Below are 20,342 nucleotides of genomic sequence, written 5' to 3' on the forward strand. Positions count from 1 at the left end.
CGCGGAGGGCCGGAGGCGTCCCGGCGGGGGAGCTGGGGACCCCTGCCCAAGGGCTGTTTGTACTGTGCTCCCCCCCTTATTTATTCTGCATTAAAGGCTTCCGCTTTGACGTTCTCTCAGTCCTTAGCTTTTCAACAAGCGTGCTTAGAAGGCTTCGAGGTAAGACCGCAGTCGGTGAATTCGTGACGGCTCTGACAGTCCCAGTCCCCGACTGTCACTCAGCTCCGAGGCTCAGGCTGCTCACCGCGCGGGGTCTGTCCGACACTCGGGAGGAGGGTTGATTTCAGTCTCTTCCTACATTTCCCTGTAAGAGAATGTAGGCTAAGTCACTAACATAGATTCTACTGTTGATAAATGCTGAAATCTAAATGTGGCCGAGATCCAGAAGGAACGAAGTGTCAGGTAGTTGGTTGCCTAAGATGCGTCTCTGTTTGGCATGCTGACTGTGTACCATATGGACAGTATCAGGGCATGGAGATTAAAAGAATCCTAGGGGGTGAATATCCTGTGGCGCATTAAAAAACAACAACAACAACAAAAAAAAAAAACTAAGGGACTTGGCAACAAGAGTTTATGGTTTGTGACTCGAGGAACCGGCCATGAATGTTTTTGGAGTTACAGAAATAGGATACATTTCAGATTTCATACAGCTACGGTTATTTCTCAGTTACTTCACCTATGTATGCTTTCCCCCTTTAAGTTACAATAGTAGAATTTAATAACACCTAATATGTTTGACTTATAATCATTGTATTTTTATTAATTATACCATTTCTGTTTTAGTTTAAACCTGAGTTTTCACATGGACAGGATTCTTTGTAAATAATAAAGCACAACTCCCCAAGTTTTCAGGAAACTGCTTTTGAGTTCAGAACTAGGTTTATTATAAAAATGAGGGAAAGCACTAAGGAATCCCAAAGAAGTTTTGACCTAAAAGTAATGTCACTTAAACATCTTAATAAACTTTAGATACCTCGTCTGGAGAGGAGCTGATTATCCCAAGGCACTGTGACTGTGACAAACACTACTATTTTTAAAATTTCAGATTATGAGTTTTACTTTATTCTACATCATTCATAGTGCCCTTTTTAAATTAGTAGGTAGGTAGACACAGCTTAAGGGATTTAGCTGGTCTTGCAGCTAGGAAGTCTTAAATAAACTTACTCTGAATATTGATTGGTTTCTCCAGGTCAAAATGTTATTGCCCTGAACATCTGATTTACAAATTATGGAAGCCTTACTTTTGAATTCTTTAAGAAAGTCCATTTTGTATATTTAGTTGAAAAGAAGTAAATATCTGGAAGGAATTATACTACAACTAATACTTTAGAAATAATAATAATTCTCTAGGTGAACAGTTAAGTTGAATAATAATTTTATATTTAATATTATCTGACAGTCCTATTTACTGTTACTGTCTTCTTGATAGTAGGAGGTATGAAAGTTTTTTAATGAAAAATGTATTTTATATAGAATACATTCTATACTATTATGAATCAACATTCACCAATAGTAAGAATTAGTTGATACTTATTAGAAAGCTCTGAGGGCTGGGGCTGTAGCTCAGTGGTGGAACGCTTACCTTGCACATGTGAGGCACTGGGTGTGATCCTCAGCACCACAAAAAAATAAAGGTATTGTGTCCATCTACAACTAAAAAAAAAGGATGGAAATTGATGTACTCATTTTTATTTGAACATGAGCAAATGTAAATGGGTCAAACAAACAAAAATCATTTGCTGTGACCTGGATGGTGTTTTAATGATTGGCAGGGGATGTGGAAATCCTTTTCTAATCCTCAGTCATCTCATCTACCTTTTTAAACCTCCTTCTAGATTAGTGTTTCAAAAATTGTAAGGTTGTTAGGAATGTTCACACATAGAAATGTCTTGCCATTTCAAGTCCCTCATTAGGGTATATGCAAATATGTTTATTTTGACATTCTATGTTAGGTGTTTATATGTCTTAATTAGCTTACCTTCAGTATTAATCTCCCATACCATATTATACCTCTAAAGTAGATTTACATATACCTTATCTTTTAAAAATCTTATAGCATTTATTCTTTAACAAACAGAAAATGAATGAAAATAAAGATAGTGATTCAAAAGACAGTGGAGAATATGAAGATGACTTTGAAAAGGACCTGGAATGGCTAATTAATGAAAAAGAAAAAAGTGATACCAACATAATAGAGGTATGTATAAATTGCCAACAATATTCATAATAATTACATTAACAAAGTGCTTTGTGATTCTTGAAGATTTTGACATATTAGCTCATCTAAACCTCACAAAAAGTTTTTGATATACTCAGACAAATAAAATTATTCCTGTCATAGAGATGAGAAAATTGAGGCATAGTTTAAATGTTACATTCTAAGGCATGGAACAACGAGGTAACAGGGATTAAATAATACTTAAAATAATAATTATAAAGTTATAATTTACATTATTAAATAACAAAATCATGATTTATTGCTTTGAAACTAAGAACATACAATTTCCATTTGCTTAGCATGTCAAATTCCTACTTTCAGGAGTGAAGTTGTGGGGTTATACATCTAATGCCAATGAAAAATAAAAGAAATCCCTTAAAATATAATATTTAAGCTAACATTTGAAACTTTAAGACTGAATTAGCTGTTTAGAAGAAGGAAAATACAGAAAAAAGTAAAGGGTCAAAGACTGGCCATTAGATACTTCTAGGCAAAAGAGATCCATTAAATGTGGTCATATACTATTTATCAGAGATGAAGAAGGAAAATTCAGGAAAATAAACCAGTTCCTGGATCATGTAGGTTCTTTCTCTCTCTCTTTATAAATATACAGTGTGTGTATTTTATATAGTATTTGTGTGTGTGTTCATGTGAGAATAAGTGGGAAGTAATGAAGAGATGAGCTGAGACTGGGATATGAATAGGTGATAGGATAAAGATCAGAGTATTTAGAGAAGAACCCTGATTTAAGGGGAATAAGGAAAAGAACATGAGAAAATGAAAACAGCAGATATTACAAACTTTTCTTGGTTCCATTTTGCTTTCTTAGTTATGGAGAAGACAAATAAGGTAGATACTATTTTCAAAAGGCAACAAAATCAAAAGTGAAGATGTTCCTAAGATGGTTTTTAAAGGGAGTTTTATGAATTTGAACAGAAGAATAGTCAGAACCAATAGAGGTAAAGATACCCAGAGTGGTAAGGTTGAACCAAGTTCTCGCGACTGGAATGGTGTGAGATCGAGAGCACAGGGTGATAGAATTGTCAGTGAAATATGAATAAGAAGCCCTTACATATTCCTATTCATAAAATTCACAAATAGAGAAAAATCTATTTTGAATTGTCCACATAATAAATGAACAATTTTATAAAAAATAGAACCTCATATCCTTTTTTTAGATGGTTTGCAAGAAAGAAGAGAATGCTAATGAGGAATCAAAAGAGAGTGAAACAGAAGTAGAACTCATGAAACAGCTTTCTGATCCTGACAAATCCTTGAAGGATGAGGTTTCACCAAGAAGAAATGGTTTCATTTCTGTCCCAAGTATTCAGCCATTGGACCCTATATCAGATTCAGATAGTGAAAACTCTTTCCAGGATTCCAAACTAGAAAGCCAGAAAGACCTGGAGGAGGAAGAGGATGAGGAAGTAAGGAGATACATAATGGAGAAAATTATACAAGCTAACAAGATTCTGCAGAATCAAGAACCTGTGAACTATAAAAGGGAGAGAAAACTTAAGTTTAAGGACAAGTTAGTTGATTTGGAAGTTCCTCCACTAGAAGACAATGATATGTACAAAAATTATTTTGAAAATGAAAATATGTGTGGAAAACTCTCACAGTTATATATTTCCAATGAGTTAGGATCAGAAAGTGTGCTGCTATCACTTACTGATGGAAGCTGTGAAGAGAACAAAGATAGGAAGATACTGGTAGAGAGAGATGGGAAGTTTGAACTTCTGAATTTACAAGACATTGAGAGTCAGGGTTTTTTGCCCCCCATTAATAATGCTAGTAGTACAGACAATGAACCCCAGCAGTTGTTACTCAGATCTCCCAATTCCTCTATCAATAGTGTCAAGAAAGAAGAGCCTGCAGCAAAGATTCATGCTGTCACTCACTCAACAGGAGAGCCATTGGCTTTTGTCCCTCAGCCACCACCCAACCCTAGGACTTGTCAAAACTTTGCTCCTAACTCAGACAGAAGTAAAGGAAACGGAAAATCTCATCACCAGACACAGTCTGCAAATACATCTCCAGTGACCTCAACATATTGTCTTTCCCCTCGACAGAAAGAACTCCAAAGACAGCTAGAACAAAGGAGAGAAAGGCTGAAAAAAGAGGTAAGAATACAAATGGGAATTATATTGAAAATAGAGTATATTTCTATGTTTTATAAATGCAACAAGAATTGAAATTATTGTTCAAAGTATTGGAGATTTTGCTTACTTTATTTTTTAATTGTTAAGTGTTAAGAATAAAACACAGGAGCTGGGGATGTGGCTCAAGCGCGTTCGCCTGGCTTGCGCGCAGCGCTGGGTTTGATCCTCAGCACCACATACAAACAAAGATGTTGTGTCCGCCGAAAACTAAAAAATAAATATTAAAAAATTCAAAAAAAAAAAAAAGAATAAAACACAGTAGAATCATCTGTATTTGAGCCAGAGGAGACCTCAATGATGACTCCTTTCAATCTTTTGATTTTAAAGGTGAGACTCAGAGAAATTAAGTGACTGCTAAAAATAATGTTGATATGAAATATAGTAAAATCAAATGTCAGATGGAAAAATGAAGGCACGAAGATGTTGGGGTTTAGTACGAAACAGGTGGACCTGGATTGTAATTCTCTTATGTGTGTGAGTTTTGTCTATCTTCAATGCCTACAACCCTCAATTTCAGTTTTCAGTTAAGAAGAAAGCCTGAGTTGGAGAGTGTAGCTCCATGGTACAGTGCTTGCCCACATGCACAATAGCCCTGGGTTTGATTCCAAACATTGAAAAGAAAAAGGGAAAACAGTAGAGCATAAAATAACTTCAAAATGCCATGTGGAATCCTAAATTAAATATTTGAAAAATATTTGAATAATATTTTTAATAATATTATTTGAATAATAATATTTGAATAATAAAAATATTTGAAAAATATTTATGAAACAAGCACTGTGATTACCTTGATCCTTTCTCATAAGTATCATAAAACAGTTAAGTGAAGTGAAAATTATCATAAAACAGTTAAGTGTTAAATGAAAGTCTGTATATTTTATAATTGAAAATTCCAGGTGCTTAAACTGGTGAGTTTTCTTTAAATTGTTTTAGTCTCCCAATTCTTTGTTATTGGGATACCTAATGATCCCACAGTAAATACCAAACTCAACAAAATCATAGCCTGACAGAATTTTACAATGAGGAGGGACCTTACTGATCATTTTACAGATTAAAAAGAAACTGTACTTTATCAAAGTCACTCAACTTTTTAGCAGCAAGTTGGAATCAGAATCCTAGTTCTCTGGCGACCATTGAGAAATGGTGTGTTTTCAACTTCATGTGGGAAATTATCATGGAAATTTCTGACATTTAAATCAGGAATTCATTTTAGCAGAAAAAAAGTGAAAATGCAGTTGTCAGAATGTGTGACTGGGGCAGGAATATGCAAGGGTATATGTTTACAGAGCTTTACTCACTTGGCTACTAAAATCTGAACTCGACAGTCAAACCCAGTTTATATGATTCGGGTATAAACAATACTTGAAAGCATCAAAACTTCATGACAATACAGAAGAATTTGTTGAAAAGGACTGAATTATGTGTTTGCTATATACAAACACATCTATGGGTGCGAATTTTTTATAAAGTCGTGGGGTTTCTATAAACTTCAGTGCCTTTTCACCAGTAACCTGATGGTAAGCTCTCACCTGCTTATGTGACATAGTTCTCTTTTCATCTTAGTTCTCTTAACTAAATTTCCCTTTATTGAAGACATGGTATTTAAGTGCTTTGCTAAGTCTTTTAAACATCTTTAGTTGGTTTCAGGAGAAAGCATTGCTTTTCTTATGCCCAGTGTTTGCTGGGTTGGAGCTACTGTGCTCTGTTTTTCTAACCTAAGAGCTTCATTTCAGTGTCCCCCTTGGCAGTGGCATTAGCTTATCCCTTCTGTGTAGTGTACCTAAATGTGCCCTTTGGAGAGATAATCCTGTTATATTCTATGTATCCATGTGGGGATCCAAAGTGCATTTTTTTTTTTTAGCAGGGGGAAGGAAGTGTCTGAACAAATTTAAAATTTAATCTTTAATAAATTAACACTATGTTATGTAGGCTATGTTAGGGCCCAGAAAATAGGATATAGATATTTCCAAAGATATTTTATGTTGTGTAGTCAGATTTTTGCTTTAGTGCCTTTCTTTTGTTCAATCAAAAGGAATTAGAAGAGTTTGCTATTTTGACAAAACATAAGGAAAACACATTGGATTCTATTATTTAAAGATAATTTAATCATGGACTTGAATAATTCAGTTTGTTTAAATGATAAAATTTTAGAACTGGAGGGGACGTAAGAACTTGTTGATGCAGCTCCATTTGATAGACAAGCCTAAGGAGGCTGAAGTTCAGCACCTTGCCCAAGCCAGTGCTGTGAATTACAGAACTATTACCTAGGCCTGACTCCCTGTGGAGCTGTTTCCTCTGTGCTCTGCTGTTTTGCTCTTGGTTGCTGTTTTATAGCTCTACACAACTGATTTCAGCATCTCCCTTCAAATTTAAATAACTCCTTTTTTATAACATCAACTGAATAATTCACATAAAAAATTTACTTCGTTCTTAATCATTAACCCAGTGTCTAAATATTTGTCTGATGGCAAAAAATTGTTACTTTATGAACATAAACTACCTGAAAAACATTTTTAAACATTTTAATAAAAAAGTTTTAAACACCTATACATGCACTATTAACTGTTTATCTTCATCACCCAGATTCAAAAATCATTGTGATTTTGGCATATTTAATTCATCTCCTCCTCTTTCCTTGGTTAAAGTATTTTTAAAGCAAGATCTAGAGAGCATGTCATGTCTTATTTTTTTTACTGGTATCTTCTCTAAATGATTATGGCATTTCCTTTCATAATCACAATACTATTCATCACAGGTAATACATTTAACAATAATGTAGAACATTATAAACTGTAAGCATTAATATGTATTACATATTAACATGTACCCACGTAATTGTATATAAAATATATAAATTAAGACATTTATATGCCTTCTAGAGTGTGGTTTTTCCTTTTGCATAACTGCAATTTGATGGAAAATTGTATAGAAGAGCGATCCAAAGTACTCCTAAACATCATCTTTGTATTATATCTCTATTATATAATTATGGGCTTTACAGCTTAACTTATCTAAAGTGAAATTTCTTCATTTTTCCCACTAAAAAATTTGAGGTCCTGTTTTTTAAGAAGGTGGAATTTTTAGAGGGATCCTTTCAGGGGCAGAGAATCCTGAGTTTAGATCTCAAAATATATATCTCTCCACTATGATAACTCATACAATTTTATTAATTTTTTATTAATGTATTTTCACATACTTTCTACTAGGAAGAACAACGGAAACTAGAAGAAGAGAAAGAAAAGAAAAAAGAGAATGACATGGTATTTAAAGCATGGTTGCAAAAGAAAAGAGAGCAAGTTCTAGAAATGAGGAGAATTCAGCGAGCAAAGCAAATTGAAGACATGAACAGTAGAGTAAGTGAAAACCAATCTTGTTTACAAGAAGGGAGTCTGAATGTGAGACTAAGGACCCATGGAAGACATGGAAGAATAGTGCGAGGTCTGCAAAAGATGGAGCATGAGATGACTTTATAGTTAGGTTCTAAGAAAGAAAAAATCAAATTATTCCTATTTTTTCAAACTTTCATAGTTGGGTGCAGTGGCACACACCAGTAATCCCAGCTATTTGGGAGGCTTAGCAGAAGGACCACAAGTTTGAGGTCAATCTGGGCAACTCAGCAAGACCTTTTCCAAGATGAAAATAAATTGGCTAGGGGTACAGCTCAGTGGTAGAGCACTTGCGTGGCTTGTGAGGCCTGGGTTCAATCCCTAGCATCTCAAGCAAACAACCAACCAACAAATAGAAATGTTCATAGCACAGAAAAACAGAAAACTACCGATTCATTTTTTAAAGATAGTATAGCTTTGCTGTTCTAATGAAACATAGATAAATTCTCTTTCAGACAAGTAGACATATAGAAATATTATGTAAAAACTAGCAAGTTAGAGACACTGAAATATTTAAATCGTAAAAATTTTAAACAAAAAATCCAAGAGAAAGTTAAAACAAAAAAACCCCGTATCTTTACTACTTTAAAATAAAAAAATAAAAGGTAAAAATTGAAAATTCATTTTTCAGCTCTTCCAGATTCATCTCACAGTGATAACTATTTTTGACAGTGTGATGCAAACCCATATCTTATTTGTATTTATTTATTTACTTAACCAAAATTTTATTATGCAGTTTATTTTCACTTCATCATGAATATCTTTCTAGGCCATTACATTTAGATCTCTTTTTTTCAAAGAGATACATGGTATTCCACTCTTAAATTTATTAAACCATTCCCCATTTGTCAATGTTTAGGTAGGTTCCAATATTATGCCATTAATAGTGCTCCAGTAAAGATGTACATTGTATTGGAAAATATCTGTAATCTGTAGGAAAGTTTTTTAAGAGTAGAATTGATAACTTTTGAATGTTCAGAGTGAAATTTTTGGTTAGCTATGTAAATTAACTTTAAATTGTTATTCAATTTATAGTCCCCCCAACAGTATGTGAGAGTGAATGTTTACCATACCATCTTTTGGTCATCAAATAATGATATACATACTTCTATCTGAGTATGGATTTGCATGTTTGTGAAATAAAAATAATTATAGATATATTGGTGTCTACCAATATATGGTTTTTGGCCCAGAGCTCATAAAACCCTTGTAATTTCATGAGCAGTAGGGGTGCTAGGTGTGTCTTTTATTCTGATATTTGGTCTTTGACTCTGGTTCCTGACAGGGAACTCTTAATCCCCTAGACATTATCCCGAGTAATAGAAGTGTCTTTTGTTCTAATGAGGTAACTTGTTGGTTCCTGGATGGGGCTGGTGAGAGAAAAACTAAGCCACGATTAGAGATTGGAACTTTCAGTTCCATACTCTAGTCATCTCAGAAGGAGAGAGAGAGGGGCTAAAGACTGAGTTAATAATCCGTCATGACTAGATGATTGTAAGGAGAGAACCAAGTGAAGGAACTGGAGAGGAGAGGTGGCTCAACAGTAACACAGGTTGATTTGGAACAACCTGTAGAAGGGGTCCTGATGGGTCCTTCCCCACCTGTGGGCCAAGGGACACCCCCTCCAGGCATGATGGACCCACCTCCCAGAACCCACAGGGATGTGAGGCCTTCTTTGACCCATGGCCACAGAGCTCCACAGAGTTGTGGGCCCCATTACCCAGGGATAGTACCACAGACTTATTTGTTATGCTCTTTCGTGGAGTCTCACCAGATTGTTTCCATCCCCTTACAGGACACCCTCCCCTGGGAATGCACCCCCCACCAAGGCCCTCTTCAGGGGCCTGCTTGTTTCCCACAGGCTGTACATAGTCCTTTTATTTCTTTGTGGCCTATGAGAATGGCTTATAATAATCTCTCAAAAGAATATTATAAATGCACTTGATATAGCCATTTATTAAACACCCTTTGATGTATTGAGTACTTAATAGAGTCAAGAAGGGTTGCCTTTGAAAAATTAGCCTGAATTTTGCTTTCCTATAAAACACTTTACTATACCTTTGTACCTCAAAACTTCAGTAAGAATGAAATAAACATTCATATGTTGTTGGTTCAACAACAACAACGAAAAAAAACCAGGTGTACTTGTGTTGGTGAGAAATGATGGCAGCTGGGTTAAGGTTATAGCAGTAGAGAGAGAAAGGCATTTGAGATATGTTTTAATGTATTAATTGAAGGAACTTGGTAATTGATTAAATAATGTGTTTGGGGGAGAAGGAGAAGTTATACTAATACACTACATTTTTTTTCTAAGCAGTTTGGTAGGAGATACTAATTTGGGGAAATTATCATTTTAGTTTTTAAATTGTTGAGTTTGATGTACCTACAAAAAATTCAAGTGAATATATTGTAGATTAAGTAGAGAAGATTGTGTAGTAATCAGGAGAGATGTTGAGACTGAAGATACAAGTGGAGAGACTAGTAATTTCAGAAATGGGATAGTTTGTGGGGATGAAAATGTGGCTATAGGCATGGGTGACAAGGGCAGAGGAGAAAGTCATAAGACAATAAAATCTGTGGTGGAGCTGGGGTTGTGGCTCAGTGGTAAAGTGCTTGTCTGGCATGTGTGAGGCCCTGAGTTTGGATTGTCAGTGCCCAAATAAATAAATAAATAAAATAAAGGTCTGCCAACAACTAAAAAATATTTAAAAAAAAAAATCGGTGGGGCTGGATGTTGAATGGCTGACCAATGTAGTTATAAATTAAACTTGGAAATGGGATGGAGAAGACTTCTGATCCAGGAGTGATTAGAGGTGGTTACATTACCAGCTTTAATAAACACATTGGTATTAAAGGAACATTAGTTTATTTAGGGAGTAGAGGAATGCACTTTGGAAGTATGGCAGAAAATATGTAGGTTCTATTTGAGAGAAGAAGCTGTTCCTTGGGGGCAAATCAGGCTTTGCATAAGATAGGGGATTTAAGGCTAGGGCCCTCTCAGTGCATCAGGAGGATAAGAGGATGTTTGGAAGTTTTCATATCATTGAATAGGTTACAGAGAACAATCTAGCAAGGTTTATGAGGGAGGGAAGGAAGGAAGAATTGGGTAGGGAAGAATCACAGCACATTGCTGTAATGGTTAAGAGTATAGAAGACAAGAGGCACTTATGTTTCCCAATCACTAATTGAGGAAAGTACAGCTGTGACTGTACTGCTGACTGTTTCCAGGAGGATGGACCTTCAGGCCTCATAATATTCAGCCTAGTAGAATTTGTATTAGGTATTTGTAAAAATCAATGTATACTTTAGTATTCCTTTTTGTACTCTTTGTTAACAGAAATCATAACCTTGAATATCAGTTTCTGAAAACATGGGCTATATCAAACAATTTATTTCAAATAATTTTATGTAAGAATTCATCATGGTTATATATTTTCCTTTGCAATTACTATATTTAAAAATTTTTGATACATTTGCATGTCTATCTAAAAAACTGACTTTAATGAGATTTCTGAAGTATTTTAGTGAACTTCCTCCCTGCTGAAGCTTTGGTAGTTGATTAATTTGGCTTATTAAAACATTGTGATAAGTGCATTTTGTTTATTACTTCTGAGGGGCATTATGTATAATGTGAGTCATAGTTTCCAGAATGTATTTCCAGCATATTGTATGTAGAATGACCTTTTCTATATCAGATGAAAGAAAGATTCTGGGTGCCATTTTAGGAAAAGTAGCTAAAAATATTTTTTGGAGGAATAGCTAAAAATATCTTTCCTGCAATGAAATTTGTTTCCTTTGATCAGTAATATATACATTGTATGTGTGGGGTATATATATACATACATACTCTCTATGAGCACTTACTCCATCATAACTTCTAGTATCTTCATCACTTGAATCAAGAAGAAACCCCCATAATAGTCTTTTTGAGCTCTCCTCTTCATCACTCCTTTTTTCCTGATGCCCTGACCTAGAAATTCAACTGTTCTAAAAGCCCCAATTTCTCATCTCTGTTTCATGAGCCCATGAGCCCATTAACTGCTCTATGCCATTTCTCTCTTCCTATAATGTGGTCAGGAGAGTAAAAATGTCAGATGAACATGAGGCTGGAGCATGTATTTTTATTTCTGTCAATAATCACAGCTGCTGCATATATTTTGTCTGGTTTTACAGCTGATTAAGGTGGAAAGGAATCTGATATGTTACTCCATTCATGGCTGGATGTAGAAATTTCAGATTCTATGTCTTTTGTTTTTATTTCTTAATCAGTTTATCCATTAGTAATTATTTTTATTATTCATATTTAATCTTTATAATTCTTTGCTTTCATATTTCTAATATATTTATCTTCTAGTTCCCCCAATATAGAAAGTTATTTGCAATTACCTTATATATAATTTTGATGATAAGATTTTTTAGTTGTGATTTAATTTGCTTTACATTTTAAAAGTATAAATATTAGGGCTGGGGTTGTGGCTCAGTGGTGGAGCTGTTGCCTAGCATGTGTGAGGCTCTGGGTTTGATTCTCAGCACCACATATAAAAAAAATAATAAAGTGAAAGTCCATCAATAATTTTAAAGATTTTTTTTAAAGTGTAAATTTTAATGTAATGAAAAGGAGATTCAGATTTCCTTTCAGGAAGATGAGGGGCTTGGGATTTTTGTGCCATTTTATACCCCTTTTTTGTTTAATCTGAGGTTATCATTCCCATTATTTTAAATGAAAACTTTTGAAAATCCCTTAGAAGCCACATTTTTAAAATAGTTGGTGCTTTTTAAATAGATAATACAAACAATACAATGTAATTCAAAAGTTAAAATGTACCAAGAATTCTTTCTCCTGGCTTCCCCAGCTAATAAATTCCCCTTTTCCAGTAATAACCAGAATTAGCAATGTTTTGTGCTTCTTCTCAGGAGTGTTATCATTCATATATATATAAACATATGTGATATGTGGATATAAACCCAAATTCTATCCTCTGATGTGTATGTAGATGGAAGTTTTCAAATCTTCCATTATGTGAATAGATCACAATTTACTTAATCATTCCCATTTGTTAACAATGCAGAAAGACCCTATTTATAAAACAGAAAAATCTAAAATTCAGTACCTTAGTCACACTGACTATATTTGAGTGCTTAACAGCCACATGTGGCTAGAGGCTACTGTATTTGGACAACACAGATACAGAACATGCCCATCATTTTATAAGGTTCTCTTGGTCCATATTATTCCATATGAAGAGAAAAAAAATCAATGACTGATTGGATGATAGATATATCAGATTCCCCAGAAAAGTATGAGAGAGAGAGAGAGAGAGAGAGAGAGAGAGGGAGGGAGAGGGAGAGGGAGAGGGAGAGGGGCAGGCCATGATAAAGGGGAAAGTAAAGAGAAAGGATGGTGTATTTATAGAGAAAGAGAGGGGGGAAGTTTTGGGGTATCTGGAAAAAAAATATTTCAAGTAGTGTTAACAGTAAGAGCAAAGAATCTGAGAAGGGATTGTGTTTGGTATGTTCAATAAATAGCAAAGGAGTCAAAGTGAAGCTATAGCAAAGTGGCTGAAGAGCAGATCGAGTCAAGAGAAGTAGCCTATGTCTGGTAAAGTACAACCTTTTAGGGCATGGCAGGAGCTTTGGATTTTATTTTGAGATGAGAAGCCATTAGCGATTTCTGAGCATCCATGACACAATCTATTCCACATTTCAGAAGGATAATCCTGGCTGCTATGTGGAAAACAGATTGGGTAAGGTAGAGAGGCAAAGTACAAAAAGGGAAACCAATTATTAAAAGCAAAACTAGTCAATAGAAAATAATGGCATAGATTAGGGTAGCGGAATTTAGGATATACTTTGAAAGTAGAACCAACAAAATTTGCCCAAAGATTATAAGTTTTGTGTTATGCTGTAAATGATTTTTGAAAAAAAATATTCTGGGGTTTTTTTTCTTAAAACTTTATGAATCTATCATAAAATTAATAATTATGCATTGCAAAAAAAGGAAAAAATACAGCTAATTTCTCAAAGAACTAGTTGATGTAATGTATAAAGAGTTCCTAAATATCAAAAGAAAAGGATCAACACTACTAATAGACAAGTTGGCAAAGAATTTTTCTATGAAAAGGCTATGGATGTATGCCACCACACTTGGTATGAACTTTAAATATAATTTAAATGGCCTCATGTGACAAGTGGCTACTGTAGTATACAGAGCAGACACAGACTGTATAAGAGGGGGAATCTTGTTTTTGTTCATGAAACTCCATACTTATATGCCTGCCATGTAGTAAATATTTTATAAATATCTGTCAAGTAAATGAAAGAACATGGGTGCCCATCATTCCTCTCCATCCCTTAATCCTTGACTCTTTTGATCCATGATTCCTCTCCAGTTATTCCCAACCTTCCAGGTGTTCAGTAGTCATCCTTTGGATCCAGATGTCCTCTCCGTAAAGTTTGTTTGTGCATCCAAAATCTGAATTACATAAGTCTTACAAATTAGATGGGCACATACTTGCCAATGTTGATCACAAATAGGAGAAAAGGTGAGATGGAGGAAAAGGTCTTCTTTGTCACACATCTCCTATTTGAGACAAGCATTAAATGAGTGTACCCTTTCCTTTTATATTTTAGCTAGACATCCACATAAGTCATACTTTCCCCAAGGGTAGAGAGTTCCAAATATGTTCCTTTCCTCTCCCTTTTTTTCCCCCTAAATAAGAGCTTTTTCAACTTTGGAAAATTCTCTGAAGCTAATATCCTGATGCTGGTCCTCCATGATAGTAATCATAGTTTCGAAGATGGACTTACCAGTTAAGTACATTCTGACAGATATTTTTAAAACTTCAAAAAAGTTTGAGAGTTCAAAAAAAAAAAAAAAAAAGGGCAGATGGCACCGTGTTGGATCATACAGCATAAACTAGTTTTCTATTGAGCTCCTTTGAAAACAGCTCCTTACACCTTAACTCCATTCACTGCCTATGCCCAGCCATTCTTCAGTTCTTTGTTGTATGTTTATGTCTCTGTGCAAAATTATTTTGACAGAGGGATCAATTTTGAAAATCAAACTTTTAATCAATAATCCTTGTGGGCGGGGGGGGGTTAACTTTTGTTTTTTGTTCTGGGACACAATTTAGGAGCTTACAGATGCCAGGTAAGTTGTCTACCAATGAACTATATCCCTGATCCTCTCAATAAGACTTTTGAAAGAAAACAGATGGCAAGTGAGTTCAAGGTTGAATTTCCTTCAGAAGGGCAATCCACACTGCTAATTCAAGGGTGATGTGGTCTGCATACTTGGAATGCAGGTAATGAGGTTGACACTGTTAGGAAAAATGGATGACCAGGCAATGTATTCTTGTAGGGTCCTATAGATGGGGACTCAGAAAGTAGTTTTGGTTTCTCTAAATTAATTAAACCCTGTTTTCTAATCAGCAGGAAAGCAGAGATCCACAAGAAGCTTTTCGATTGTGGCTTAAGAAAAAACATGAAGAGCAGATGAAAGAAAGGAAGACAGAAGAACTAAGAAAACAAGAGGAATGCTTATTCTTCCTTAAAGGAACAGAAGGCCGTGAAAGAGCTTTTAAACAGTAAGTTCAAGACACAGCTTTATTATTTTTTTTCTTTTTTCAGGCTAACCTAATTTCTTTCTAGTTATCTGGGTAAAACTGCATTACCTGATTAATTCTGAGAATACAGACCCAGCTTCTTAATTTTGCTAGCAAGCCTTGGGAAAAATGGGGACTAGTAAGTATTGAATCCACTTATTTGAAGTTTCATTCTTCTTCTTTTTTCCCTCTTTTATAATCTTTTATTATAAAAGAAACAGTAAATGTGCATTGAGAAAACAGAAGCTATTTACATTCCTCACACAGAAATAATGACTGTTAGTTTTAGAATTCTATATTTTTCTCTACATGTAATTGTAAATTACTAAGTCACAGTGAATGTACTATTGTACAGTTTGCTTATTTTATTAATGATCTTATCTAATATCCAACCCTAACAATTTTTTCCCAAAGCGATACATGAATGACTTAGAGGTGACCTGTTCAACTCATAACCAATTCAGGTTCATAGAAAACTATGATTTTTTTCTTAAGTCCATTTTATTCTAATAGTTTAGTTGTTTAGATTTGTATCTGAAAAGAACCATATGTATGTATAAATGTATATGCTTGCTCACACGCCACATACACACTTATATACCAGCTGTATGTGTATGTAATTGTTTTGATTTTCAGTACCAAAGCACTAGATTTATTTTATTGACTAGATTATTTAGGATGCAGACTCTTCCTTAACCTGTTTTTTTGTTTTTGTGGGGGGTACTGGAGATTGAACTTGGGGGTAATTCCACCACTGGAATAAATAAACTTCTCTTACAGTGAGTCACATCCCCATATCCCCAGCCCTATTTTGTACATTATTTAGAGACAGGATCTTACTGAGTTGCTTAGGGCCTTGCTAAGTTGTTGAGGCTGCCTTTGAACTCCCAATCCTCCTGCCTCTGAGATTACAGGCCTTAACCTGTTTTGATGTGTTCATGCTTAGGCTTATTTTCCCAGTCTAAGGAAGAACTTATTTTATGCATTGAACAGCAAGAGCTGTATAATTTCCCTATCAAGAAAAGTGAGGCAGTGTTTCTGAATCATGCTAGTAGTATTTCTAACCTAAGTAACATTTTAGAATATAGCTAAGTGCAAAGAACAAGTTCCTTGGGATGTAATAAAGTTTTTTGCTTAGAAAGCAATATTCCTAAAAAGGGTAGGACTTACAGCACTTGTAAAACATTGTTTATTACTAACAGCCAATCTTGTTGGCAGTGTCATCATAGGACAGACTTCATTAATTAACTATGCCTTCTTGAATTTCAGGTATAAGCCTGAATTTTTTCTCTTAATAATAGTTTGTGTTGTAACATTATTTCAATGTGATAATTACTTTCCTAACCTTATAATGTGAAAAGTGAATTAAGGGGATGATTACCAAATCTGATCTTGCCTTTTTTCTATAGATGGCTAAGAAGGAAACGCATAGAAAAAATAGCAGAGCAAGAAACTATGAAGGAAAGAACTAGACAGCTCCGACTAGAAGCAAGACGTTCTAAACAGCTACAGAACCACTTTTATAACATGCCAGATGCCAAAACTTTTCGGTTTACAGATCCTTATAGCTGAAGGTTTCTATTAAATACTTCATTTGGCAGCTGCTGTCATAAAAATTTTGGATATTATTTTTTATGGCTCTTGTGTTTGGTAATACTCTAAATTATGGAAATGGTATTTATCTTTCGGTGATGTTGACAATAAATATATGTTTTTTGTAACATTAAAACAAAATAAACTTCTCTACAGTGTTGAAAGGTGTTGTGCCATCTCTTAGTCTGTGAAACAAATAACATATGAACTTCATGTTTTCCTACATCTAAATGATTAACCTTTCTTCTGCCTAGAAAGAACACAAGAAATGGACATATTTCATTAATTCTTACTATTGTTCACAAATTTGCAACAGAACATCTCAGGCAGGAGAAGTAACTTCTTTTTAAAGAAATATTTTGTTGGTGCATTATAATGTATTATAATTATGCATTATAATAGTGGGATTCATTGTGACATATTTGTACATGAACATAATTTGATCAATTTCATTCTCTTCAGCCTCTCCTATTCCTCCTTTCCTCCCTCCTCCAAAACTGTCTTCTGTTCTGCTGGTCTCTTCTGTTTTCATGATAATTTTTTTTTTTTTTTGCTTTTTTCTCTCCATTTTCCACATGAGAGGAAAGATATAACTCTTGACTTTCTGAGTAGCTTATTTTATGTATACAGGAGTGTGATTCTGATGGCGTTGCTGGCCAACCCATTCCCGCTATACAGCCTGTAGACAAATCGGGATTGCTTCTTACCCTTCAGTCCAGCAACTCTACCCTGGGAGTGCACTGATACATTCTACTCCATCTTATTTCATACTGGTGAGAAAGGAAGCTGAGAAATATTTCAACTAGCTTCAGTTAGGCCACTACAACTGGCAGCTCAGAAAGCAGCACAAAATGAGGAAGGGGTTAACAACCCCCTGTCACTGTTCTTGCTGTAGACACAGATCAAGAAGAAACAGATGGGGCTGGGGTTGTGGCTCAGCGGTAGAGCACTCGCCTCTCACGTGTGAGACACTGGGTTTGATCCTTAGCACCACATAAAAATAAATAAACAAAATAAAGATATTGTGCCCATGTATAACTAAAATAAATAAATAAATAAAAGAAACAGAAAGACAGTTGGGTATAACCAAGACCATCCATTCTCGTCAACTATTTGAACCACTGTAGTGGAGACAATTTTGTCATTTTTATGAAGAATCATTTTCTTTTCTTCCGTGTGTGTGTGTGTGTGTGTGTGTGTGTGTGTGAGAGAGAGAGAGAGAGAGAAAAGAAGAAAGAAGGGTAGAGAAGAGAGTTCAAGGCCCATGAAGAACAACAAACCAATCCCAAAACTAGCAGAAGAAAGGAAATAATTGGCAGAGCTGAAATCAATGATATTGGGAATAAAAAAAACAGTACGAAGGATCAATGAAACACAAGAGTTGGTTCTTTGAAAAGATAAATAAGATTGATAAGAGCCCTTAGTCAAACTAGCCAAAAGAAAAAAAAAGGCCCAAATTAATAAAATTAGAGATGAAAAAGGAGAAATCGCTAGATATCTCAGAAATCCAATGGATCATTGGGGACTACTGAAAATTTACACTCTAATAGATTGGAAACCCAAGAAGAGATGGATATTTTCCTAGACAAATATGATCTTCCAAAACTGAATTAAGAGGACATAAAACCTAAACAGACCAATAACTAGCAATGAGATAGAAGCAGTAATAAAAAGACTTCGAACAAAGAAAATCCCAAGACCAGATGGATTCTCACCTGAATTCTACCACACCTTTAAGAAGAAATAATGCCAGTATTCCTCACATTAGTCTATGAAAGGGACAAATATTTCCAAATTCATTCTATGAGGCCTTATCACACTCATACCAAAACTAGATAAGGACACAACAAGGAAAGAAAACAATATCCTTGATGAACTTAGATGCAAAAATACTTAATAAAATAGTAGCAAATCACGTTCAACAATGTATTAAGAAGATTATACACAATGACCAAGTTGGTTTTATTCCAGAGATGCAAGAATGGTTTAATATATATAAATCAATAAAATTTATAAATAAAATTTATCAAATAAATAGAACTAAGGACAAAAATCACTTATTCATTTTAATTCAGCACCCATTCATGATAAAAACACTGAAGAAACTAGGGATAGAAAACCTACCTCAACATTATATGAAAAATCCAAAGCCAGCCTCACAGTAAATGGGGAAAAACAAAGCATTTCCTTTAAAATATGGAACAAGACAAGGATATCCACTCTCACCACTCCTGTTTAATATAATGCTAGAAATTCTAGCCAGAGCAATTAGGCAAAAGAAGAAAATATAAGGAATAAAAATAGGAAAAGAAGAAGTTGAAAGTATCATAGTTTGCAGATATGATCTTATACCTAGATGATCCAAAGAACTCTACCAAAAGACTGATAGAGCTAATGAGCAAATTTGGTGAAGTAGAAGGTAACAAAATCAACATACAAAAATCAATAGCTTTCTTATATACCAACAATAAATCTGCTAAGAAATCAGGAAAACAATTCCATTCACAAAATAAATACATAAAATACCTAGGAATAAATCTAACCAAGGAGGGGAAACTTGTCTTCTTGAAAATCATAGAACATGAAAAAAGAAATTGAAGAAGTCTTCAGAAAATAACCTTCCATGTTCATGGACAGGCAGAATTAACATTATTAAAATGGTCATACTACCAAAAGGAGTATACAGATTCAATGCAATCCCCATCAAAATAACAATGACAGCTGGTGTGGTGATGCTTAGGAGGCCAAGGCAGGAGGATTGCAAGTTCAAAGCCCGCTTCAGCAACTTGTTGAAACCCTGTCTCGAAATACAAAATAAATATGTTGACTGGGCATGTGTCTCAGTGGTTAAGCACCCCTGGTACTTAAAAATAAAAAAAAAGAAAGAAAAGAAGAAAGCAAAACAAATATACAAATGAAAAAAAACAATGACAGTCTGCACAGAACTATAAAAATAGTCCTAAATTTCATTTGGAAGAATAAAAAATCCATAAAAACACCAATGCTCTAAGCCAAAAGAGCAATGGTGGAGACATCACAATAACCGACTCCATATTATACTACAGAGCTAGCCTAACAAAAACTGCATGGTACTGGTATAAAAACAGACACATAGACCAACTGTACAGAAAAAAAGAGAAACCCATTTATTCCAGTTCTCTGCATGTACCAATTGGGTGTCCTATAATTCAGTTGATTCTCACACCACCTGGATATAATGCAGACCCATGAATCAAGAGTGCAGTCTCATGAACCCCCTACTTTAGATGCCAAGCAGTAGGTCTCCAGGTCAGTTTCCACAGTTATTTGCTGTAATGACGGGGGAACACTTAATGTTTTATCTCTTTTTAAGAGGCTATAGTCAGTAATAACAGATGAA

At 34.8% G+C, this 20,342-nt stretch overlaps 1 protein-coding gene across 4 annotated transcripts in view; it reads left to right on the top strand.

The window, feature by feature from the left end:
* The window catches only part of Ccdc181 (coiled-coil domain containing 181), a 46,666-nt gene extending 29,539 nt beyond the window's left edge, over nt 1–17,127 (top strand). Inside the window, exons 1-6 of one of the 4 annotated variants that reach the window (XM_015491862.2) lie at nt 8–159; nt 2,078–2,197; nt 3,397–4,341; nt 7,587–7,733; nt 15,198–15,352; nt 16,780–17,127. In XM_015491862.2, coding sequence (XP_015347348.1) covers nt 2,081–2,197; nt 3,397–4,341; nt 7,587–7,733; nt 15,198–15,352; nt 16,780–16,942 — 1,527 coding nt within the window. In that variant the 5' untranslated portion in view covers nt 8–159; nt 2,078–2,080 and the 3' untranslated portion in view covers nt 16,943–17,127. Of the gene's footprint in view, nt 1–7; nt 160–1,635; nt 2,198–3,396; nt 4,342–7,586; nt 7,734–15,197; nt 15,353–16,779 lie in introns of those variants that run through there. The other 3 variants (XM_048810067.1, XM_048810066.1, XM_048810068.1) reach the window with 3 other exon arrangements.
* Nucleotides 17,128–20,342: the final 3,215 nt, after the last annotated feature.

Source organism: Marmota marmota, unplaced genomic scaffold, assembly GCF_001458135.2.
Source record: "Marmota marmota marmota unplaced genomic scaffold, marMar, whole genome shotgun sequence".
Taxonomy (NCBI): domain Eukaryota; kingdom Metazoa; phylum Chordata; class Mammalia; order Rodentia; family Sciuridae; genus Marmota; species Marmota marmota.